Below are 25,428 nucleotides of genomic sequence, written 5' to 3'. Positions count from 1 at the left end.
CATGAGACAGTTGTGCGGATGAGCACCCTGTCACAAATAAGTTCCAGTGGAAGTCAAAACCCAGGTATCCCTCCATGTACTGTTGCAAAAGGCTGGTTCCAGGCAGCAGGATGCTTTGGGGAGGAGTGTCTCTCCACCCACCCTACGCAAGGTTTTTCATTGTGCAAGAAAGAGCCATGGCACGAGGAAGAGAAGCAACAGGACCAAGATTGTCCCTCTGGTCACAGAACATATCTCATGTCATACTAAATGTAAAATTTTATCCAGTCACTGAATAACTTGTTTTTTCACTGATGTAGCTTTTCACATGATATAACAAAATTTATTGTGACAAGGTTGTAATGCAAACTTGAAGTAGGGGATCACAGTGATTTGTTTGCCAAAATCTGTCTGAGATGATGTGCAAAGCTGATGAGCAGCCAGCTTGTCCTACGTGAGCAGAGCCTGCCTGGGACCCAGCTGTGCTGTCACATCTAAGTACACCCAGCCTAGCATGACAGAGGAGGTCTCATTTCAGAGAAGGTGCTTCATGGGACTCTTTCATGTTCAGCTTAAACAGAAAACTAGAGGAAAAGGTTGCCAACCCAATGGATTTCCTGAAGCATTTAAAGGACCCAGTAGGAAAAACCAGATCTGCAGTCCGTGCTGCCGATTACTTGGAAATGACTTTGAAACTCCTCAAAGTAAAGCTGCATCTCCCTGGGACACGGAGATTCAATGTTACAGGTAATGTGGTTTAGACCAAAATGTCTTACAAACAGCTAAGAGCAGAAAACCTACCACAGCAGGAGTGTCAGAGAGCAGCACTGTCGCGGTCCAAATACCTGGTGATAAAACCCTTCCCTTCTACAGCCCCAGGTGAATAGACTTTAAGCATGTTCAGAGGCAGACTAGACCACCTGGTGTTTTAATCGTCATCTTTGGCAGTGCCTATCTCATATCTTTGATGATAAAAATAGCCTTACAAACAGTTTGATAAACCTGGGACAAAATGCACTGAATGCCAGGAGACTCTGACCCCTGAGAACGGAAGCCCATCTTCCACTTCTAGTCCATGCACCCACCTGCCCACGTTGTACCACTCTGCATGTTCATAATTTTGTTCCCAGTCTAGGGTAAAATGTCACTGGTGATGGTGGTCCCCATATTCCCCTGGAAAATTGTTCCATGACAATCCAGTTTCCCTAGCCCAGAGGTGAGTGCTGGTCCACAAAAAGCATTGAGGCACCAAATTAACAATTCCTGTGGAAGTTATATGTCCACAGCTCTGACTCAGCTGACTCAAACATTGGCCTAGAACACCAAGAAGCTAAAATAAAAATGAGTAAAAGCAGATGTTATTTTGCATGGTTTCTCTTGCAGACCTACTAGACAGAAAACAGAAGGAGGTGCTTTCCAAAGAAACTGGCTGTGACTACCAGATTCGTTCCATTAAATGCCCAAAGCATGATATTTACAGGACGATTACTGGGGAGTGCAACAACAGGTAGGATTTGTGCATGGCCAAGGAGAGTCTCCAGTCTGTACTTTGACCCAGGATAGATGGCTTAAGGTCACTTGTGTAAGTACCTTTCAACAGGGCAAGAAGAGCGAAATGCTCATTTTAGTGGTGACTATAACAGATGTTTCATTTCTACCTCATGCCTGGCAGGAAAAAGATGTCATTTCTTGAAGAGTTCAGATTTGAGCCCATTGCCCTCCATGTGCTGCTTGGATGAAGGAAGGGAATTCTTGGGCTGGGGGGAGGTGGGAGGATTTTGGGGCTCTGACAGCCAGCATCTCACTCAGCTTGAGGCTCCGGGAAATCAGCCCTCCACTCTTCTGTAGCATGGATAATACTAATTTCCTCTGGTTGGTTCATATGAAAATATCCAGCTATCAACATATCTGTGTGGCTACCGTTGTCATGCGTAAGGATGGTAAGTAAATTAAGTAAATAAGACTTTAAGTCTTGGCTCCTCTAGCTTCTTTTATTGTGCATCCTTAATCTGAAAAAGTGAGTTCTTCAGCTTTTTGAACATAGCTTCCCTCCTGGTTCTAACCTGGGATCATACATTTATTTATTTCCTTGATAGCTCCTTTTTTTGACCAGAAGATGGCAAAATTTCTAGCCTAATACGTGGCAGTCAAGGCTCGCTGTCCTGTTCTGCCATAGATTTGCTGCCTGGTGTGCTAACTCCAGCCCCCAGGTCTGAGTGGGACTTGCATCGATGCACATCTGGCATGACACAGATGTGTCAGATGTGAAGGCACGGCTCAGCTCTGCATCACGTGCGCAGGGCGCTCCTGCTCGTGGTGCCGGTGTTACACTCAGCCCATACCTTTGCCCACAGACCCCACAGCCTGCAGCCCCCCAAGGACAGCTCTGTCCACGCTTTTAGGCTCAGGGTAAGGGTTGTCCTTGGGCTTGCTAATCCAGCGGGCTGCCAGCGGGATGACGAGGCAATCAGAAGCGAGGGGACTCTGATATGTTAACATTTTTCTAGGATCTTGTTCAGCTTGAGATGCACGCCATGAGACAGTGCTTGAATATGTTGCAAAAATCTGTTTGCAAGGACAGTAACAGCAATCAAAAGAAGAGCCGTGGGGTACTGCGTTCTTAACGTTTGATGGAATTACTTCACCTGTGGTGTGGCAATTGTTCTGGGGCATGCTCTTATTTCACAGCACAATGCTGTAAATCCTGGGTATATCTCTCCTTTTTCAGTATAGGCAGGTATTACCCAGGTTTTGTACATTGATAGAGCTTAAACACAGAAAGTTGCTGTGCACCAGCTGATATTCAGTAACTGGTTTCCCCAAAATAACCTGTGTTTCTGTGTCCTTAGGGCCACAGATCATTGACTCAACCAGCGTTATTGTTCTTCTGAACAAGCGCTGCTGAGTTTACCAATTCAAGTTCTTCCGAGCAGTATGAGGCAATATAACAAGTGGCCACAGCTGCAGATTGCAGTTTGAGCGGTTCCGTGTTGGACATGGGGAAAAAATTCCTCAAGGGGCAGGCTTGGCACAGGTCCCAGCAAAAGTGCAGGATCTTCATCCTTGGAAACTTCCAGCCCTCAGCTGGACAAAGGCATGACCATCCTGATCATTGGTGATGGCCCTGCTGTGAGACTGATTTTGTGTGGAGCAGCAGTGGAGACAGGGGTGCTACAGAGATTTAAATGCCAAATAAAATTGATATAGTGTCATGAGGAATCTTTTCTTAATGTTAAAAAAGTTCATTTTTCTCTGCAGTAATAATCTTGGTATTGTTTACTTCTCAGTGTTCTCTGGCTGTCACCACTGTTACTAGAGTAATCAGACGTGGACTAAAGGGCTGCAAAACATCAGTCTCTATAAGCCCGTTCATTTCTGAAATAACACCGGTGTTTGCTTTTCTTCTTGTGATGCTCCAGAAAGCATTCTCATCTGGGGTCCTCGAACCGCGCGTTTGCTCGCTGGCTCCCAGCAGTGTATGAAGATGGAGTGTCTGTTCCCAGAGGAGCATGTGAAGGAAAGCTCTACAATGGATTTCCACTCCCGCTGGTGAGAACCATTATTCTCGTCCAGATAACAGTAGTGGACACTGCCCTCACCGCATCCATCAGAAATGAAGCAGTGGGAAGATCTAGAGTGTAAATTGCTTGGTCCTTTCCTCTGATCTCAGGTCCTAATTTGAGGCTTGTTTTCTACAACTGAGCTATGGCTTGGGGTGACATTTTTTTTTTGGAGACAGACATGAGCTAAAAGGTTGTGAATACTTCACTAAGCAAAGCATGGACAACATAACAATTTCAGCAGTGTGCTGAAGGTCTGATCCAGACAGCACCACAAGTGTGTTTAGATACACCAGGTTGTTTATTCAAACCACAAGGCTTGGGTGTTCCTCAGCCATCTTCTTGACTTTCTGGATGTGTGCATGTACATCAGTTTCAGCCATAAAAGGCTTTCCATGAAGCTGGTCTTGGCTGAACAACTGTGGAGTCAAGAGGATGCTACTTACCACGTCTGTTTTGATAGAGCTGGGGCATGGCATGGGTCTGTTTAATGCCATAATTAATTCTTATGACCTTGTCCAAGATCATCTTACACATGATCTTATAGTGAGTGTTATACTGAGAGGTAAATTCAGCATGGTGTAGTCACACATATTTTCATTTTGATTTTCTGTAGGTTCGAAAAGTGTCAAATGAAATTGCTCACACAGCCAACGAGAACATAACTCAAGATCAGGAGCTCGCTCTTGTCTTCATGCACTGGGGCCAGTGGATCGACCACGACATAGGCTTATCCCCTTCCAGTGGGGCAGGAGTGAACCCGGAGCTTCACTGCGAGACTGATTGTGCCTTCAAGCCCCCTTGCTTCCCAATTAAGGTACCCTGGCTTTCATTCCATTCCACACTACTTAAGACAGCAAAAATAAAACCGCGTGACTTTCTGAGGCATCGCTTATGTTTGTTTGCTTTAGTTTCCCCCCGATGACCCACGGATGCTGAGGTCAAACGTTTGCATGCCGTTCATCCAGTCGGCATCTGTGTGCAATCCCACGACGTTTATTCGTGAGCAGATCAATGCCGTCACCTCGTTCATCGACGCCAGCACGGTGTACGGCAGCGAAGAGTCTGTGGCAAAGAGTATTAGAAATCAGACAAGCCAGCTGGGTTTGATGGCTGTGAACCAGAATTTTACTGATGCAGGGCTGGAATTATTGCCCTTTGAGAACAAAACGAAAAGTGTTTGTGTTCTCACCAATGAGAGCATGAACATCCCCTGTTTTAAAGCAGGTAAGGTGCATCTGTGGCATAGTCTTCAGTGGCCCATAAAGTCAAAAAGGATCATTATGGTCAGGTGTCTGATGTCTCTTTATATTTGTACGAGGCACTGCAAGACATGATTGTGTAAGATGAAAGACAGGAGACCTTCCTCTACATTAAAAAAGAATAATAATTGAACAATAATTGTTTAATTAAACAAGAAAATTATTTTCTTTTAATTTTCCCAAAGAGTTACAGCAGATCAACCTCCCTTTAAAATGTCTTTTCAAAGGTAGGAGAAATTTTCAATAGAATAACTACCAGTGTTTAAAATTTCTCAGTGACTTTTTTCCCACTCCTACCTAGAATTCATCATTCAGTTTTCAACTCAATCAATACTAACAATTAAATGCTCTTAATCAATTTAGTTAACTCTCCCTAGTACCACATCCTAAATTTTTAATATTTCAAATATCCCAACCTACATCAGAAGACAAGCCTAGAAGTTTGTCTGAAATTTAAATAAACTGATGACTCAAAACACGGAACTTTTTAAAATGCAAAGTGATCCATCATAGGCACAACATTAGAAAAAATATTATAAATCTGAAACTTGCAAAGTCAATCATAAGAATACAGTGTTCCCATCGCACATTATTTTCTCATTCCCTGCACATGAGAAGAGCTCCTTGCTGACTGAGGAGATGCTCAGTGCTTCTTCCATCAGCTGTCAGAGGGTCTTCACTGCATCCCCTCCAGTTTTCTCTCAGGATCTCTGCTGAAAGCACATTCACAGACCTCTCAGAGGTGTTTACAGCTTGGGTGAGCTGAGAGAGATTTTAAAACCCAAATATTCACAGCACTGATATAAAAGAAGATTGTATCCTTGCGGTACAAAAAGGAGGCAGCCATGAGATTTTTCACTAAACGAGATATTTACAGCTGCTTCATGACCATGTGTGGTTGGTTGACATGCTGTAGGGATGCCATCCAGAGGGACGTTGACAGGCTTGAGAGGTGGGCCTATGCGAACCTCATTAAGTTCAACAAGGCCAAGTGCAAGGTCCTGCCCATGGGTTGGGGCAACTCCAAGCACAAATACAGACTGAGCAGAGAATGGATTGAGAGAAGCCCTGAGGAGAAAGACTTCGGGGTTTTGGTTGATGAGAAGGTCAACATGACCCAGCAATGTGTGCTCGCATCCCAGAAGGCCAACCATATCCTGGGCTGCATCAAAAGAAGTGTGACCAGCAGGTCGAGGGAGGTGATTCTCGCCCTCTCTTCCTCTCTCACAAGACACCACCTGGAGTACTGCGTTCAGCTCTGGGGCCTGCAGCATAAGGACATGGACCTGTTGGAGTGAGTTCAGAGGAGGCCACAACCAATGCTCAGAGGGCTGGAGCACCTCTCCTATGAAGACAGGCTAAGAGAGTTGGGGTTGTTCAGCCTGGAGAAGAGAAGGCTCCAGGGAGACCTTACTGCAGCCTGCCAATGTTTAAAGGGGGCTTGTAAGAAAGGTGGGGACAGACTTTTCAACAGGGCTTGTTGTGATAAGACATGGGGTAATGTTTTTAAACTAAAAGAGGGTAGATTTAGACTAGGTATAAGGAAGAAATTCTTCACTATGAAGATGGTGAGGCAGTGGAAGAGCTTGCCCAGAGAAGCTGTGGATGCCCCATCCCTGGAAGTGTTCAAAGCTAGTTGGGTGGATGCCTCATCCCCAGGTTGGATGGGGCTTTGAGCAACCTGATGTATTGGAAGGTGTCCCTGCCCATGGCAGGGGGGTTGGAACTAGATGATCTTTAAGGTCCCTTCCAACCCAAACCATTCTATGATCCTATGTGCAATAGAGTTTAAATTGCCCAAAGCCTCTTCTCCAATGGTTTTGGCTAAATGGTTTGGACAGAATGTTTTGCCTGTGCTGGAAAGAAATATCTGGCATGAATGATGACTGCTAGGAAGCTTAACGGTGAGCATTACTGCTGGTAACACTGACTATCAGTTGTTACTCGTCTATCCTAACACAAAAACCTGATACTGAAATAAAAAAGCAGTTTACAAAATTCCTAAAATGTTTTCATTTGTAGGTGACAAACGGGTAACCGAAAACCTGGGACTTTCTGCACTGCACACTATCTTTATACGAGAACACAACCGCCTGGTTACAGAGCTGAGGAAATTAAATCCTCACTGGGATGGAGAAAAGCTTTATCAAGAGAGTCGAAAGATTATAGTTGCCACAAACCAGGTACTGATCACTGCTTGATGTTTATTATCTGTGTGCTTAGGAATGGTTTTTCCTCCCGGAAAAGGAGGAAAACCATGCTTTGCACATCTAGTGCATTTATTTGTGGGAGTCAAAAATTGTGAATAAGAACGGTCCATCTGAAGCCGCATGGGTATCCGGAGCTTTTTTATCCATTATTTTACCAATTTATCAATTATTTATTATATTAAATAATTTTAATATATTATGCCAAACTTAATGCCATTGCTACAGCTCCTTTTCTGAAGATCTTATGAACTCTGCTACTGGACAGAGAGTCCATGTTCATGCTCTGCTCTTGACATTTCTGCTACAGCTGCTGACAACTTGCTTTGCTTTTGTGCTTTTTTTCAGATAATAACATACAGAGATTACCTCCCACTTCTGCTTGCGGAGGAGACCAGCAAGTGGATCCCTTCGTACAGTGGCTACAATGAGAATGTGGATCCTAGAGTTGCAAATGTTTTTTCCCTGGCTTTCCGATTTGGTCATGCATCAGTAAAGCCTTTTGTACCCCGTTTGGATGACAGTTTTCAGCCTTTGGGTTCATTCTCCAACGTCCCTCTTCATTTGACCTTTTGTGCTACGTGGAGAATTATAATGGAAGGTAAGAAAGTGGGGCAGCCAGGAGTCCTGGTCTGGTCCTGAAGCAGACACTGAGGTGGAGGTCAGCTGGTAAGACACAGGAGCCTAGACTCCAAAAACTGCTTTAGCTCCATTTATTTAGCTGGCCTCACACAAATTACAGTGCCATTCAGCTTCAGAGGTGCTCATGACATGTCTACCCACGGGGCTGCAGACAAGTTGGTGGTCTGCTAAATGTAAGGCAGCAGGACAGTCCTGCAGAATTGTCACCAAACACAGCCTAACACTGGTCCTGTGTTGTACCCAGGCAAAGGAGTCCTGCCAAAAATTACGTGCTGTTATACCATTGAACACGATCAAGCACCAACTCCTGCAGAAGCAGCCACATTGGAGCAGGATTTTGCATCAGAACATACAGTTCTGTAGCTTCTTTGGCACAGTTTTTCAGTGTTGTCTGCCTCAGTTCATTGCATGATAACCGCATGCTTATTCTGAACATGTCAGTAAATAACCAGAATACGTTAGATTAAACCTTCTCAGGTCACCGTAAATCTCTCAGCTCGGACTGACCCGCCAGTGTGAGCATTGCACATTCACTCAAATAGTGCAACTGCTCCCGCTGTTCCAGGAGGCACGAGGCTTATGGTGTCAAATGTCAGTCAACCAAAATTTAGGTCAATCTAAGCTATTATATCCCCTGTAATTAGTAGGCATTGCCAGATGGTGACACAGCCAGCCTAGCTGAGCTAAGACAGCGTAGTTGCTTCCTAGTGGTGGCCATCTTCATGACTCTAAAGGGAGCTATGGGATCCTGCTCTTATACAGCTGATATCTGCAGGCATGAATCTTTCCAAGCAAGACAAACATCTCTTCCAAAATGAGTTATCTAACTAGTTACGGAAAACATACCAAAATACACACGTGCAGACAATTTTCCCATGTCTTACTAATACTGTCTTCTTAAATGGTTATGAAAAAGACATAGACAAACAGACATGAATTGATTTGCAGAATCACAGAATCATTAAGGTTGGAAAAGACCTTTAAGATCATCAAGTCCAACCGTCAACCCAACACCACCATGTCCACTGAACCGTGTCCCCAAGTGCCAAGTCTACACGTTTTCTTGAACACTTCCAGAGATGGTGACTCCACCACCTCCCTGGGCAGCCTGTTCCAATGCCTGACCACTCTCTCAGTAATGAAATTTTTCCTAATATCAGATCTAAACCTCTGGTGCAACTTGAGGCCATTCCCTCTTGTCCTATCGCTGGTTACTTGGGAGAAGAGACCAACCCCCACCTCACCACAACCCCCTTTCAGGCAGTTGTAAAGAGCGATGAGGGCTCCCCTCAGCCTCCTCTTCTCCAGACTGAACACCCCCAGTTCCCTCAGCCGCTCCTCATCAGACTTGTGCTCCAGACCCCTCACCAGCTCCGTTGCCCTTCTCTGGACATGCTCCAGCACCTCAACGTCCTTCTTGTAGTGTGGGGCCCAAAACTGAACACAGGATTCGAGGTGTGGCCTCACCAGTGCCGAGTACAAGGGCACGATCCCTGCCCTGCTCCTGCTGGCCACACTAGTGCTGATACAGGCCAGGACGCTGTTGGCTTTCTTGGACACCTGGGCACATGGCCGGCCATGTTCAGCTGACTGTCAATCAGCACCCCCAGGTCCTTTTCCACCAGGCAGATCTCCAGCCACTCTGCCCCAAATCTGGGGTTGTTGTAACCGAAGTGCAGAGGTTCTTTCATTGCATTTAATGCTTTAATAAATATTTGTCAATTAATAGCCAATTATAAACAAAAACAATTGCAAAACCTAAACCTTCGACAGAACCCCAGGTATCAGTACATGCTCGGCACTGACAGGCTAAGGAGCAGTTCTACAGAAAGTGACCTGGAGGTCTAGTTGGGCAACAAGTGGATTTAGGGCTGCAGAAGGGAAAGCTGAGGGGTGGAGGTGGGGGAATCAAAGAGAGACCTCATCTACTGGCATATGCAGGTGTGTACATACGCACTAGTATGTGCTGAAATGGAAATATGGAGCTAGGTGAACCCCATACAGCCCAGCGTAGAAAAGACATCTAATGCAGCACTTGTTTCAGCTGCACAAAATGGACCATCAAAGCTGGAACTTGGTACAAAAAGTCTTTTCCTGATTTCCAATGAATGCAGGTGGCATTGACCCACTGATACGGGGCATGGTGTTCGATCATGCAAAACTTATGAAACAGAATCAAGTGCTTGTTGACGAGCTCCAGAACCACCTTTTTGAACAGACAGAGGTAATAGGTCTGGATCTAGCAGCCCTGAACATGCAACGGGGAAGAGACCATGGCCTCCCAGGTAAGGAGACACAAGTCCACACGTTCTATTCTCTTTTTTCTTCTCTTGTTTATAATAGTTCCATGAATGTACTAAGATTTTTCCATACCAATGGGAAGAAACAGTACCTTGATTTGAGGGTGAAGGATGGATAGACAGTCCAACTCGGGGAAGAAAAGGTCTCTGTATAAAGATCTTTTTCTGAGGGATTTAAGACAAGGTCAAAGGGCTTGGAAAGCAAAGATGATAGCTGGGATAATGTAATGAAGAGGGGTAGAAACAATGGTGTATTGCAAAGAGAGAACATGGGCTACAGAAGGTACAGATGCAAACAGCCAAGTTCAGCATTCACATGGGCTAGACAGACCATCTGTGCTTTGTTCTTCGCCCATCAATGCTTAGTTTGTGTCTTCAGAGAACCCAGAGCTCTGAGCAGAAGTGGTTTGCACCCACAAATATGATGGCCCTCAGGCCCTGGGGAAGAATGGGTCCTCTTGGGTTCAGCACAACCAAACGTTGCCCTTTTCTAGGACTTTGATCCTATAAATTTTGCCTCCCAAAACTGCAAAGACTGGTGAATTCACTCTCAGCACTATGTAGCTCTAACCGACAGGATGCGATAAACCTGTAGTCACGTGCAAAAACAACGCAAATTGTTAGTTTAGTGTGTGCATACAAAAAGGACTTTTGAAAGCATGGCTTTTGTTGTGACTGTCTAGGCAATAATGTCTTCCAGATCCTTTAATGCCATGAGAAGAAGCAGACATTGTTCATGGGCCAATGGGTCTGTTTAGCTCCCGAGACTAGGCAGATGGTGGGGAGACATGGGTCCTGATCAGCTGCTGTTCCTGCTTTTGCAGGTTACAATGCCTGGAGGCACTTTTGTGGGCTCTCCCAGCCTCAAAATGTAGATGAATTCTCTGAGGTGCTAGGCAATTCCGAACTGGCCAAGAAGTTCATGGAGTTGTATGGGACACCAGACAATATTGACCTCTGGATTGGGGCACTTGCAGAGCCCTTCATTCACCAGGGCAGAGTTGGACCTCTCCTGGCCTGCATCATTGGCACCCAGTTCAGGAACCTGCGTGATGGAGACAGGTAGGTACCTCTGAGAGCAAACCTTCCCCATGGCATTTATTATGGGAAAAAATGATGGCATTTCATGTGACACACTAATCCAGCCCATCTCCACCATGCCAGTGAGTGGTCCCAGCAAGGCTCACTCTTGGATTTTAGCCCAGTTGTGAAAGGGCTCTTTTTTGCAGCCCATTCCCACAGACCCATGCGATTGAGGCGCACCGGCTCCAGGCCATGTAGTCTCTGCCTGAGGTGACATTTACTTTCAGGTACAAAAGAGGAGGATTAGTCACTTCATCCCAGCAGCCTGGTGATGCTGTATGGAAGAAGCAGGCTCTTGGCACTGGCATATGAGTGGCAGAATCCAGACTTGGCCACACCTGGAGACACATCTTTCCAAAGGGATGTGCCAGCTGCCTGATGAATCAAGGTGGACCTGAGCACAGATTCACCTTGGCCAGATTCCCATCTTGGGAAGTAACCAGCACCAAATGCCTTCAAGGAGACTATAAGCTGCTTCTGAAAATATCATTGCAGATTCTGGTGGGAGAAACCAGGAGTTTTCACTCCACAGCAGTTGCAAGCACTGAAAAAAATCTCACTGTCAGCGATGATCTGTAACAATACTCATATCAAAAAGATACCCAGGGAAGTGTTCAAGGCCAGCAGTTATCCTGAGGACTTCGTTGACTGCCATGAGATTGATGCGCTCGACCTCTCACCCTGGAAAGATGAGCCTGAGAGTGGCACAAAAGGTAAGCAGTTGTCTGAGGTGTGTCAAAAACAATAAATGTCCTACAAAGTCAGACTCTTGTGCACCTAAAGGAATAAAAGATTCAAGGTCATTACAGTGACTCTGCCCCCAAAAAGACCTTGACTATCCATTCAGCCCCACTGGAGGCAGATGTGCTGTTAGCCTAGTCTCCTTGCAATGCATCACCTTCAACATCCCTTAGTAGCCTGCCTCTTCTTCAACTAGATGGGAATTTCCTGAAAATCCAGTCTGTTCTGGTCCTTGTGAATTTGACCTTCTTTAAGTACCTTATCCCAGGACAACTGGAGTGTTCCTTCACAGGAAGAGTGTCCATGAAGAAATCAATCAGAATTAGCCAACCTGTTCCAAATTCTTACTTTGCTGCTTTGCCCTTGCTCTCCCCTTGCCTTCCAGAAAGCTTTAAAGCATTTTAAGGTATATCTGGAGCTGTTTTGAGACTGTAATGGCCTGACACATCACTAGTTTAATATGCATAGTCAGAGGTCACGATGTGCCACATCCTGAAAGACAGTAAAACAGTGTCCTCATATATGAGATAAGAAACTAGCTGTGTCCTCCTAAATATATATTTTTAGCATGGGCTCTCCCAGCTGGAAATAATGTAGGGAGAACAGAGACTTGCAGAAAACAGGTATGGCATGAGCAGGATGGACTGGATTTAATTTTTCTTCCTGGCAGCACATTTATAGATGATCACAATACTTGGGGATCACCTACTCCGTCCTTCTGCAAGGCACAGACCACAAAGCAGTTCCTCAACTGAATTTGATTAACTGTGTTTGAGACAGACATGCCATTTAAGACAGACATTTGCACTTGACATAAAGACTAAATTATGGTGCCTTCACCCCATTCCTTAGGAAGACAGTCCAGCTGATGTTCACCTTCTCTCTAAACTATAGAGGCTTCCTGATTTCTTTTATTAACTTAGTCTTACGGTCACCAAAATTTGCTGAGATGCTTCCTGTGGCTCTTTTATCACCAGGCTGGGAGGAAGCTGAACTGTTTTGCATAACCCAGAGACAGTGAAATCCCAGGGTGTTAAAAAGAAACTGCTAAACTTTTAGCTTTTTCAAGTGCCAAGAAATTGCCCCAAAAACACTCATCCAAACAGCTGTCTGATGTTAGGTCACTGGAGGTACCTTTTGACAAAGTGGGAAGCACCGAGGTGTCTCGGAGGTACAAGGATACAGAGGTGACCTGGTACTCAGTCACCCATCCACCAGTGACTATTTTAAGCTATGAAGTCAAATAAAAGCGGGGGGAGAAATATTGTGTCCTGGAAAGACACTCTGCCTCTCAGTAGATTTTTCTGCTTCATTGGCAGTTTCTAATCCTGCTGATCAGACCTGCGTTGGAAACTCCTAACGGTGGCACTGAGCTGCTCTTGGGAAACCACTGCCTGTACATCACGCTCAGCTGACTGCTGTCAACTGAACCTTGGCACATGATATCCCAGAGAGGAGCTCAAGACTATGTCTACTGTTTCATTTGCTATACTGTGATTTTTATATCATTTATTTGTAAAAGCTTCCAGCAATGTAAGTCTTCAGACGGAAGGTAATGACATTTTTTTGTGTGTTGCCCTAAAAGAATATTCAGAGGTGTGCAAGACTTGGTAGGTGCTGGATGCTTTATGACTCTCTAAGGGCACAATCAAGACAACTTTTTTACTTCCCACCCTGAACGGGTGTCAAATCTGGATGTTAGTGTGCTTGCATTTCAAAATCAAATTGCTTATCCTTCGTACCTGCTCAGAAATTGGCAAGTTCACGTAATCTTTACCAAAACTCTTCTTATCTCTTTCTTGTTTTGCACAAGGGCATAATCTGTTTAGGCTGTTTCTAATTAACAGTGAGATTTCAGTCTTTGAAGACACTGGAGAATGGCAGCTGCATCTTAAAGCCTAGAGACATCTTTTATTCAAATCCTGTAGTGAACATGCATGTGTCTGGGTGTGCTGGGCGTTAATAAAATACATTCTATGCACTCATCTACATTTGGCATCAATTCTGGTATGTCAAACGTGTCCAAAACATTATTTTGGCTACGGTTCATAGCTAAACGTATCAGCGTAAAAAAGCAAATCATAAGCTGGCTGGTACGTAAACCACAAGCATTAGGGCTAAGAGTTAATCACCTGGCTGGGATGATCACTCCCACGACCGTATTAAGTCAATAAATACCAAACATGTAAAAATCATATTAAGTTTCCACCTCTCCTTGGCACAACTGGGAGAGAAGGAGGGGCCTCGGAGCAAGGACGTGGCAGCCTAGGTAGAGTCATGAGAGAAGCTTCTGGGTGGAGTAGGGTCCTCTCTGATGAGGACTAATGAAGGAGATGCTTCATAAAATCCCACGGCTACCGCAGCCACGTGCGTGCTTTGCCATGGCGGGGTGTGCCCCATGCTGCCCACCCACGGCCTGGGGAGCCCACAGGAGATCCACGGGGCTTCCAGAGCCTCGGGTGAGCGATGGAGCTTGGGGACTGCGCTGCTCTATGAGCCCCCAGCGCATGGGGAGCGGGGAAAGGCTGTGCGACCTTGGGCAGAGGAAGGCAAGACGCCATCCTCTGACACTTACAAGACAGGGCAAAACCAGGCAGTATTCAGAAATCAGGAGCTGCAGCTCCCAGAGTGTATTTGGTCTGAAAAATATATAGGTTGTGTTAAAAAACATGAGATTATCAGGGCATGGCAAGGATGTTAAGAAATAAACACATTTCTGCTGTTTGTCTCTGGTTTCTGAGTCCCCAGGCACGTTCCCCTCACACTTGGATCTGCCCAACCACTGAAGCAAAATCTTGCTTTATTTAAAATGAAGACTGAGAAAAACGAAGAAAGCACCAAGCCCTGCAGACACGTGTAAGGTCTTTAATCCCCCTCTCCCAACGCTGCCATGGCTTCCCCCTCTCATGGCAAAGGTACCTCCCAAGTCCACCCCGCAGAAAGAGGCAGTAGGCAGTGCCTTCTCCTGAGTGTGCTTCCAGGAGAACGTGGCACCCTCAAACCCCAGGACGGCCACTTCCCCAGGGAGGATGACTGCAGGCTGGGTGATAAATGCCTCCACCTTGTTGGTTTGGAATAGGAAAAGTTGATTACAAGATGCTCACAGGAAGGGTCTGGCTCTGCCTGGGGTCCAGATGGAGAGAAGTTCTCAGGGTTACGATTACAAAGAAATGTCCCGCTACCCACCGTGTGTCTGTCCACGCAGGTGGCACAGTTCTCTGGCAGGAACATGGCAACCTCCACTTAGAAGTTTTTCTTCCTCTGTGGAGGTTTTGTCTGTCTCTGGTATGTCAGGGTTGCAATCCATGGTTGTCTCTGCTGCCAGACCTTCTTGTGGCTGCCAACGCTCTCCCCCTCAGCTGCTGCACACACAGCTGGAGCTGGAAGATAGGATCGCTAATGGGAAGCGCCGTTCGTCATTCCTGATATCCCCTGATAGGCAGTGAGCATGGAGTCACGGACCTGCTCGGTGAGCTTGGGAACATCGTCTGGGCCCAGGCCAAGGGTCTCCACTTCTGGCAGGATCTGGATGATGCTTTTCCCTGGAAGAGTGAGACAGGAGGGTCAGAGAGTGGGAAGGAAATATGTTAGTGGTGTAGAAGAGCAAGAGAAGATATAGCAGAGGCATCCGTGCAGACCAAGGAACAAGACAGAAATTAAGGGAAATGCCCTCTTTCACACACCAGCAGTGGTGTAGCAACCCAGTCATGTCCTAGATGCACACAGCAAAAACCCAAACCAGGCTTTTCCCATCCACAGAGACTGCAAAAATCATAAATACAGAAACAGTTGAATTTCTCCCATACACTAGCCCTCAAATACATCCCAATGCAATGATTCATATGGAATAAATTTTCACAGTGGAAAGTCCTCAGGGTCTGTCTAGACCATGGCAAAGAGAATGAGCTGCCTCTAAAACAACACATACAAACTGGCCGTGCTCCGGTCTATGTATACTGAATTCAGTGGAGTCCTCCCTTCCAGAAACACACTTTGGGACAAGAGAAGTTGTGCCCAGGGCTCCCTGTTTGGCCAAGGTGTGTCATACTCCCCTTGGGAAGCGCCTAAGCAATGGACTGGTGCAAACAGGAAGAATATACTGGGGAGCTGTCACCATGCTCTTCTGCTCTTGCACCCAGTGGCCCTTGTTCTGGCCAGTGGAGACAAGACGCTGCCTGCACAGACACCCACCTGAGGATCTGGGGTGTGTCTGTGTTATTTTCTAACTTTCTTGCATGGCTTTACACGTGTGCTAGGAAATGAGATCCCGAAGTGCTGCTAGCAGAACCATGCAAGGGAGGCAAAAGAGAAGCGTAGAGTGGCATGCTCCGTGCCCGCACATCTTACACCCAAAGCTAGGCCTGGTATCTCAGGGGTCTACTATGCTTCACTTGGTCCTACAGAAAAAGCTGAATGATGACAAGGCTGTGCTGAAAACATAGTTCTCTTGGGGCATAAGATGACTTCCAGCAAGCACCAGACTTGCTCCAAGCATGTCAGCGTGCACATGCTGGACATAGAGCTGGGCTTTCCAGAAGTTCATCTGCATGCCCAGGGCCACTGTGGACATTGCGAGCCATCCTGACCTGAGGATCAGCCTGCTCAGTGGGCAGAAATCTTGGCCACGTGTGGCACATCTTCAGAATCAGCCCTGGCAAAAACCTGCAGACGGGAAAAGTGGGGAGGTACAGGAAAAGCTAACTGTGGTTCTTTCTCCAGCAGTGAAGGTTCTACTTGTTTAACAGCAACTAGGAAAGGGGCTTAGAGGTCAGCTAACCACAAATCCCCAGGGTGAGGTTATTATAAAGGCAAATGTTCATGCAACTGCAAATAGTCTTTCCTAAAAAGCTCAGGGAGGTTGTGGAATTTCCTTTCTTGGAGTTACTCCAAACTTGGCTGGACAAGGCACAGAGCAAACTTATTTATCTTTGGAGTTGGCCTTGCTTAAAGCAAAAGGTTCAGCTGCTCCAGAGATCCCTCCCCACCGTGTTATTCTCTGATTTCCCAGGGGAGCGCTCTATCTTGGTTGCCCAACCGAGCAGGGCTGTGGTGAGGAGGGAGTGGGCTAGCAGAGCAGGGCTGACATCCCTCCTCACGCTCCTATTGACCCGCACGTGGGGGAATGCTTCCAATACCAAAAGGCTGTTGTGTGTGTCCAACAGAGACAGGATAGACCCAGCAGGTGAAAGATGAGTAGAAACAGGCAAGGCAGTGTTTAGTTTGCACTGACTCCCTCTTCCAGGTGCCTGCCCGCAAGGGAATGACTACACCCACATACAAACAAGGAGGAATGAGAATTTCAGATGCAAATCCTCCCCTTCAGAAAGAGCAGGGCTGGCCTGGGGCAGGGGTGGGAAGTCGCAGAAGCTCATTTTGGGCTGGGCATTGTTGAAGGAAGTAGAGAAACAGGATGGGTTACTTTTCTCTGTTGGAATTTGAAACATTTTTTTCTGCATTTTCCTTCTGAAGCCCAAGACTTCTGTCATTTTTTCCCCATAAAACTTTATCAGTGACCAGCAGAAATTTTTGTCACCATAAATGGATGAAACATGGAAAGAACAGGGTAACTGGAAGCATGACTTTTGCTGAGAGCTCCATGTTAGCTTTTTCTCCCCAACTCTGCCTGCCCCTGCAGAACCAAGGACAGTGTGGTGGGGGCAGGGGCAGGACCTGCCCCAAGACTCTGCAGCTTCTCCAGGTTCCCTCATACGGGTATCGGACAAACTGTGAGAAATCCAAAGGGAGAGGCAAAAGTGATGTCTGAAATCTCCCATTCCCTCCCAAGAAGATAGAAACTGCCATTGTCCAGCTGCTATCTCCACATCTTACACGGTCCTCTGCCCACCCACCTTATGGCTCCCTCCAAGGACGGAGCTCGCACCAACACCCAGCCCGCTCTTTGCCCCAGATCATCCTCACCTGGTGTAAATCTCTTCTCTTTCCGGTTGTAGAAGTCACAGTAGGAAGAGATGACTACAGGAATAATGGGGACCTGGATGGGAGGAAGTCTACAGTGAATCCACGAATTTCCCCATTCCTCCCCCAAAAAGGGAACCGGTGTTCTTAGGTGAATCCTGCACCTTGTTGATAATTATCCCAGTCAGCTTCATCGTAGGTGCTCAGAGGGATATTTAGATCATTTAACTGTATCACCCAATGTTCTCGCTGCTAGTTTTTGCATTTTCATCTCTGTACTTAGGCCAATAAAGCATGGGTTGCCAAATCAGTATGTTCAGCTCTGTAGAAACTCCCTCCGGGCAGATCCAGGCTCTTGCCAAGGTTCCCCCACTTTTTTCCCAAGCTGTCTCATGAAGTTTTTCCACCTGTCCCAGAAACAGCCCCCTCCTGTGCCACCTGCTGGGCTCCTGCTGTGCTCCTGGATGTATGCTCCATCCAAAGGGACGCCAAGGAGCAGGAGCCACGTAGCCCTGGTTGCTGGTGGACCATGGTAGGCAAGTTGCACCCCAAAGGGCAGGAGGAAGATGGCTCTCACCTGGGCTTTCACAGCCAGCTGGAAGGCCCCACGTTTGAAGGGCAACATGGAGCCACCATGATTGCGAGTTCCTTCAGGGAAGATCAAGACACGGAACTGCAGGAGGGAGAAGACATTGAGATGGAGGGACCTGTAATTACTATTCTAAGCCACTGTGCAGGCATACTCCACTGGGATCGATCTGTCTGCTCCTGACCATGCAGAGACATCCATTTCCTCCACTTCAAGCACTTTATGGACGCACAACACACTGAACCCACCAGAGATGCTCTTCCTCTGTCCTGCTCAGTGCCCAGCCCAGAGACAAAGATCCCTTTCCAGCCACATCAAGGTTCGTTCCTCACCAAAGACTCCTCCCCACTCACATTTTCTTTGTGCAGGGAGTGTGCCACCTCTGTCAAGGTAGTGATGGACTCTTCCCTCTTCTTGCGGTCAATGAAAATGATTCCTGAAAGCCAGCATGCTAGGCCGAAAGTGCCCATGTATAGAATTTCCTTCTTTGCTATGGGCACACAGCGACTTGGTAACATCTCCATCATCACTGGAAAGGGACAACAAGGACAGAACAAGTTGTCATCTGCACTAAGGTTTTCTCCGGATTCTGGGCTACATCCCTCTGCTCTGGGAGATGCCATGCCTTCAGCACTTATCCAGCTTCATAGGATCAGAAACACGTTGGGAAAGGGATCCTGGGGTTCTCCAGACTAACCACCCATTTCGAGGAGGACTATTGCTGACACTGAATGAGAGCAGCTATGACATGGCTGTGGTCAACCGACACCGATATCCCCATTCTCTTGGAAAAGCTGAAGCTAATTTAGCTTGAAAATACCTATTGGGCTCTAATACTGTGAAGCCCAGCCCTGGCTTGGGGCTAGCTGCTAATGGGAAAGGGGGCGGCCACTCCTGTCTCTCTGCCTGCAGTACTTGGGATTTCCTACTACCCTTCCATAGAGACAACTGGGACCAGGAGCAGGAGGCAGGATCACCACATACCCATAATGTCAAGGGAGGTCTGGTGATTCAACACGAGGACAAAAGGTTTCTTAGTCCTGAGGTTCTCCTTGCCCTTCACCACTACCTTGAGCCCAAAGATGTATTTGAGTGGCAGGAGTGACATGCGCAAAAACCTGGAAAAGGGGAGCAGACATAAAGAGACACTGAAATTAGGTAAAGGAACCAAACATCATTCTTCCAAACCAGCCAATCTCACAGACTGCTCCTGCAGAGTAGCCCGTTTCTCTGCACTCCTAGATTTGACCCGTGACTTGGAAAAGAGCAACTAGTACGTCTCCAACTCATCACTTCATTAAAGACAAGTACACCTGGTTGGTAGGTTTTATTCAAGCCAGGTTAGACCAATGGCCTAGCAACTTCAGCTACAGTAATTCCATGGATCAGCCAAATATTAGATAATTCCCAAATTCACAGGGCACCTGTTTGTACTCTACTTCCCTGCCCACCTTGCTGAGTCATGAAAACAGACTGCCATAAACATGCCATGCACCTAACCCTGTTATTGCCCACGTTGTGGAAAAAGAGATGATTTTGCCTCTGGGTGACATTAGACTGCAATTCTGGTAGCCATATTTTAACAGATATTGGAAAAATAAAGAAAAGAATAAAAGTCAGGCACAAAAGTCAAGAGCTGAAGAAAATTTCTTAAAGTGAAAAGCTGATGCTCAGTTAAGAGCTACAAACTCCCACTGCAGCATGCAAGAATGAAGTAGTAAATCCTGCCTCTGCAGCACTTCAGGAGGCTACGGGCACTCCGCAGAGTCAGCTGCTAGCCCCCACTCCACCCCCAGCCCAGGTTACCGGTGCCCACCACTGCTAATCACACGCGTACAGCGGCCGCAGCGCCTCTGGGTCAGGCAGAGAGAGGGGATGCGCAGCAAGGGGCCGGGCTCAGAGGCTGCCGGACCTGGGGGCACCAGGCTGTAATCACAGTGACGGGGACACCGGTGACGACGCAGGCGCCAGCGCTGCACCGTGGTGACATCTGCTCGTGCCTGTTGGGGTGGGCATTGGTGCGGAACGAAGCTGAGAAAGGGAAAAGCACCTGCAGAGGCTTTCTCACGACTGAGGGAATGATCGGCCACATGGAGGGGGGAAATACAGCTCTGAAGACCAGATAGGAAAGGTTTACTTAAAAAAAGTAAGTTACTTCAGCTGTGCAGGATATCCAGGTTGTTGGCATTACCTAGTCTGTCAAATTTATGTCACCTTTTACATCCTTTCCTTCCATCGTTCGTTATTCTTTCTATCACTCGACTCAGATACAATACTGAAAGCCACATCCCTTCTCTGCATTACAGACAACTCTCCACACCAACACACAGCTAATGCCTCCCCACGGCAGCGCAGCTCCCAGGACCCTCCGGAACAGAGCGCGAGTCGACCCGCTCCGTGCCCGGAGCAGAAGGAAGCCACAGACAACTTACTTCATGTTTTCCACGTTACGTCCACGAGGAATACTGATCAGAATAACCAGAATGCTGAGGGTGAAGAGCCACAACTTATAGAAGGTCATCTTGCAGAAGTATCTGAATGCAGGATTCACCTGGTAAAGCACTAGAAACGCAACGAACAGAAAAGTAAACGGGTAGTGAAGGAGCAAAAGCTCCATCCTTCCAGCCCAGAGTGAACCCGAGGAGTGTTGCAGCGAGCAGCAAATGAGTCATGAGCGCCCGATGTTGTGGAGCAGAGTTTAGATTCCCTGGATCAGCTGCATGTGGGTGGCGCGAAGCTGGAACAAGTTTCGGGAGCAATGCTTCGGAGAGGCTGCGTTCGCCGCTGGGAGCTAAACGAACCGTGGAAGGCTGGTTGAGCAAGGGATCTGCAGCAGCGCTGTGCGTAGGAGCTGGCGGGCAAGCAGCGGCAAACGCGCAACACCAAGGCTGCCCGCGTGCAGGGCGTGCGCGGCTCCGGGCTGGAGAGCAATGGCTGCTCGGAGACACAGCCCCGCTTCGGGGGCTCTGCACACGGGAGCCCTGAGGACGTCTAAGGAAGTCTCTAACGGGAGGGAGCGGGATGAGCGGGACAGCACAGACGCCACGCTGTCTCACGCTGTGCAAGCACCGAACTTCACCAACAAGTGAGCTGGCTGCAAGATGCCCAGGAAACCAGAAATTAGTGTTAGGGAGGAGAGAAAGAGAAAAACAGTGGTCTGAGCAGCCAGCTCCTGCCCCGTACATCTAGTTATTGCAGCGACCAAGCTGAGCAACTGGACATTCCTCAAGTAGAGTGGGAAAACTGGAAAAAGTGCCACATGTCCATACGAAAAGATAAAGACAGCGAGAGCAGCTACTCCTGACGTTTTCATGGCCAGAGGCAGGCACACGTTTAGACAGCAGCTGCATACGTAAGAAACAAATCAAGAAAATGCAGGTACAACCTGGGAGTGCTCCAGCTGCGTTTTATCTCCTCAAACCACTGTATGAAAAGGATCTTTGCAACAAGTACGACGACTAGGCTGAAAAACAAAAGCTTCATGTTTCGTCATCTGCACGACAGGCCTTGCTCAAGCAGCTATCGCTTAAGAGGAGTAACAATATTAAATCCCAGCCAGGGCTGAAACCTGCAGATTCTCAACAGGGAATGGGGAGGTCCGAGGACCCATAAGACCACAATGATTGTCACCTGCAACCTAAAGAACAAGGTCAGATCCCCGAGAAGGGTAACATGGACAAGGCTCAGCAGTATTTCATGAGGAAACTGAGGAAAGGCACAATAATAAAGGCAGGCATTGGCTGTGCTCCCTGCTCCCTTGCCTTAGCCGGGGACCCGTTTTCTCTTGTCTTTCATGGGAAAACTGGAGAAAAGTGACTGCAGGCCTTGCTGCTCAGCTCTCCCAAGGCTTCCCCGCAACCACGGGAGAGACGGCCAGGGCGACGAGCTTCATTCGCAGCCTCCTCACTGTCTCTGCGCGAGAGGAGGGCAAAGACAAGCACCTCACCTGCGCACGGTGGACGCAGGCACCGTGACCCCTCTGCACGGGCGCTGCAGAGACCCGCTCCCTTTCGGAGCCGGTTCATAGAGAATGGCCAGGGCTGCTTTGTGCTTATCCAAGGTCTGATCCAGCAAACAGTTACTTTCCTAACACCTATTAACCTTCTTAATATCTCATCAGTATCAATTACGGCCTTTCACAGTTGGGTGGAGGTGGATTTGACACACAACTCGTTCATCCTGACCTACCAGGAGAGAGGTTCCTAAAATGTAATGCTAGTGAGAAGCACTTCGAATGGCTGTCCTGCAAGGACAGACGTAGCTTTCAAATCAAGCCTGCTGTTGTCAAGCTCCTCATGCGAGAGGAACATCTTACACAACTCTGCACGTGAAAACTCATCCAGAATGTCTAGGCACAGGTAAGTGTGCAAATAAGAACTCATCACAAATCACTGGAGAGCTTTATTTTTAAGTCACTGGCAGTAATTTACAAATACTTTCATCAAGACTGTAAGAAAATTATGTTCCTGCAATATACAGTGCACTACCAAACAGGTACTAAGCTGCAGCAAGTTGATGACTGGCTTACCCAAAGGAGCACAGCAACCCTCAAATACAGCTGATCTACAAGAACACAAGATCCTGACCATGAGGGAAAGACAGAAAAATGTCTGCAGCACAAATGGTGGTCTCCACACAGTCAAAGCAAAGCATAATCAGAGAAGGACCCACACAGGCATATTTACAAGTTAGACCCTCAGTTTGGACAGTTTATGAGAGGAGTGCTTCTCCATGGCAACACCAGACTGAGGAATAACCCTCACTGGCTGGGCATCGCTGAGCTGCTCCATGCAGAAAGGTAACTCCACACACTCGGAGCACCGGGGGCAGACGTGCTTTCAAGAAGACGTCAGATATGTAGGAGTTTGAAGCTAGGCTAATGGTTACTGGGGACTTTCAACAACTGGTTAGAGCATGGGGAAAGGCAAGGACATAAAGACATAATAAAAATGATGCCATTCCCAACTCACCACGGAGAGACAGTCAGCTCAGGTCTAACAAAACATTTAGGCTCCAAACCCACAGATACTGAAATCCTGAGCTACAATTTTCTTCTGTTGCAAGGATCCCTAGCACCTAGATTCTGGGTGCTGTGCTTCCATTTCAAAAGCAGTCCAGGTCTTGCCTAACGTACAAGGTGTTTTCAGAAACTACAGCTCTAATGAAGCTCCCAGTTTCCAGACTAAATGTATCCATGCTCAGTTGACTCCCTTTTGCCCCTGGGTCTTTGCACACTTTCCAGAGCCTGGCCCAATTTAAGTGAAACTTAGACAGGGAGGAGAGACTTGCTGATATCATGAGCTTTCATCACACAGCTTTAATGACTCTCCTACTCACCAACTCTAAGACACACACTGGAGGCAGGGAAGATGATCTAATCTAATGGGAAAAGGCTAAGAAAATTGTCTTGTTCACAGTAAGCAAACGAAGGCTCAGGAGAAAACGGAGTGTCAATACAGCAATGCTAGAGAGGGAGAAGTTAAAGATCACAATTGACTTCTAAATGTGAAAGAGGAAACGAAATAAGAGGACCGGATGCAGAAATGGGAGCAATTCCCACTGGAAACTGCTGGCACAAATAGCTCCGCTGGAACAAACTGGAAAAAGCTATCAAAGGACAAAGTGCTGGGACTGCTCAGTGCCATGGATCACACCAGCAACCCAGTCTTCAAAAGGAGAGCAGTACTAGAGGGTACTCATCTAGTGCATGCAGTTACTACTCAGTTAAACAGAGGCATTAACATTGATATTAAAAACTTCAGAGGGATTCCAGAGCAAATATATTAGAGACAGGTCATCAAGACTGAGGAAACTGTATTTATGGAAGCTCCATAAAGCTTCCATTCCATCAGCTCCATGATGAATCTTTTATCATGCTCTGGCTGCAGCTCCATGGTGAACCTATCCATCACTGTTTTACAAGGCACGGACTAGCTTTGGATACCTACTTATAAGCAAAGACATAGCTGGAAATCTTCGTAATGACAAGAGAAGAAGAGTTTCTACAAGAAAATATGTCCTGTCTCATGAAGATTTCCATGGCATCCAGACAGCCCTGACAGAAACGTAATATGACAGGCTAGAATAGCTTGTGCTATAGGACTTGCATCCAAGGGGGTAGTGCACGTCACAGGCAGGCGAACTGTGGGCTGGAAAGTAAATCAGTTTATCACTACAAACCCCAGAAAAATTGAGGTGGGAAGGGACCCCTGGAGGTCTGCAGTCCAACCAGCTACTGAGAGCAGGCTTAACTCCAAAACCAGATTAATTTGCTCAGGACCTTGTCTAGGCAAGTTTGGACAATGTCCAAGGATGGAGATCCCACTAGCTCTCTGATCCCTGTGTCCATGTTGCACCACTATCACGGGGAACAATGTTTTTCTTTGTCTAATAGGAAATTCTTTTCTTGCAACCTGTGTCTATCACCTCTTATCCTTTCACTGTGCCTCTGAGAACCATCTGGCTTCGTAGCTACTCATTAGGAAGATGAAGAGTGAAAAAAAATCACCTTCCTCTCCCCTTCTCTTTTCCGGACTGAGCAAATCCAGCTTCCTCAGCCTTTCTTTGTACATCACATGCTCCAACCCACTGACCACCTCGATAGGCCTCCACTCAGGTGAAGTGTAGTCATCACGGGGAGAAGGTCCTGAGCAAGATGGGCTCAGGATGGACATCCATTCCCAGAGCTGAAACAAGTGGGGAGGCTGCAGGTGGGAAAGAAAGTGAATGAGAGGCCCTGACAGATCTGGGAGGCCGAGTTGCATTTCTGGAATCAGCAGCAGAGGCTGAGCAGGGCAGATGATCCCACGCTGGCTCCTGCAGGCTGCATTCCCTGTCTCAGTGGCTCCACCGGCCAGGGCCGGCACGCTCCGGGCACTCCTATTGCGTCAGCCCCCGTCCTGCTGTACATGCATTTCCATGAGTTCGATTAAGCAGCCTGATCAAGCTGATCAGCTTGATTAAATTTTCCAAATTTCAGCCTTGTGCTCAGCTAAAATTGAAAAAACGGGTCCTATGTGCTTAGTGCACACAGAAGGATGGTGGGTGATTTTGAGCCAATTGTTTCCTCCCCTTTAAGTTAATTGCTGAAGTCAAAAAGTAATGAATGAGACCTCCTCTGCCACCAAGGGGCTGAACAGCTGCTGGAGG

General features: G+C 47.2%; 2 protein-coding genes across 2 annotated transcripts; one reads left to right on the top strand and one right to left on the bottom strand.

Annotated features, from left to right (window-relative positions):
* Positions 1-587: 587 nt before the first annotated feature.
* LOC309411983 (myeloperoxidase-like) lies at positions 588-13,134 on the top strand (the record flags this gene model as incomplete). The annotated part of the gene is made up of 11 exons (XM_082008762.1): positions 588-726; positions 1,363-1,486; positions 3,399-3,528; positions 4,156-4,356; positions 4,451-4,766; positions 6,824-6,984; positions 7,357-7,609; positions 9,765-9,935; positions 10,775-11,012; positions 11,529-11,746; positions 13,094-13,134. 11 exons carry the CDS (start codon positions 588-590, stop codon positions 13,132-13,134), a joined length of 1,992 nt encoding a protein of 663 aa, XP_081864888.1.
* A 2,036-nt stretch (positions 13,135-15,170) lies between these two features.
* On the bottom strand, positions 15,171-20,905 carry LOC309411776 (1-acyl-sn-glycerol-3-phosphate acyltransferase alpha-like; the record flags this gene model as incomplete). The annotated part of the gene is made up of 6 exons (XM_082008496.1): positions 15,171-15,316; positions 17,694-17,766; positions 18,268-18,363; positions 18,633-18,808; positions 19,264-19,397; positions 20,712-20,905. Coding segments are annotated over 6 exons (819 nt in total), but the record flags the coding sequence as incomplete, so codon positions are not given.
* Between the last annotated feature and the right edge of the window lie 4,523 nt (positions 20,906-25,428).

The sequence above is a fragment of the Phaethon aethereus genome (genome assembly GCF_964289735.1).
Source record: "Phaethon aethereus genome assembly, chromosome: 19".
NCBI classification, from domain to species: domain Eukaryota; kingdom Metazoa; phylum Chordata; class Aves; order Phaethontiformes; family Phaethontidae; genus Phaethon; species Phaethon aethereus.
The sequence above is the reverse complement of the archived record's forward strand: the minus strand, read 5'-3'. Positions and strand labels throughout refer to the sequence as shown.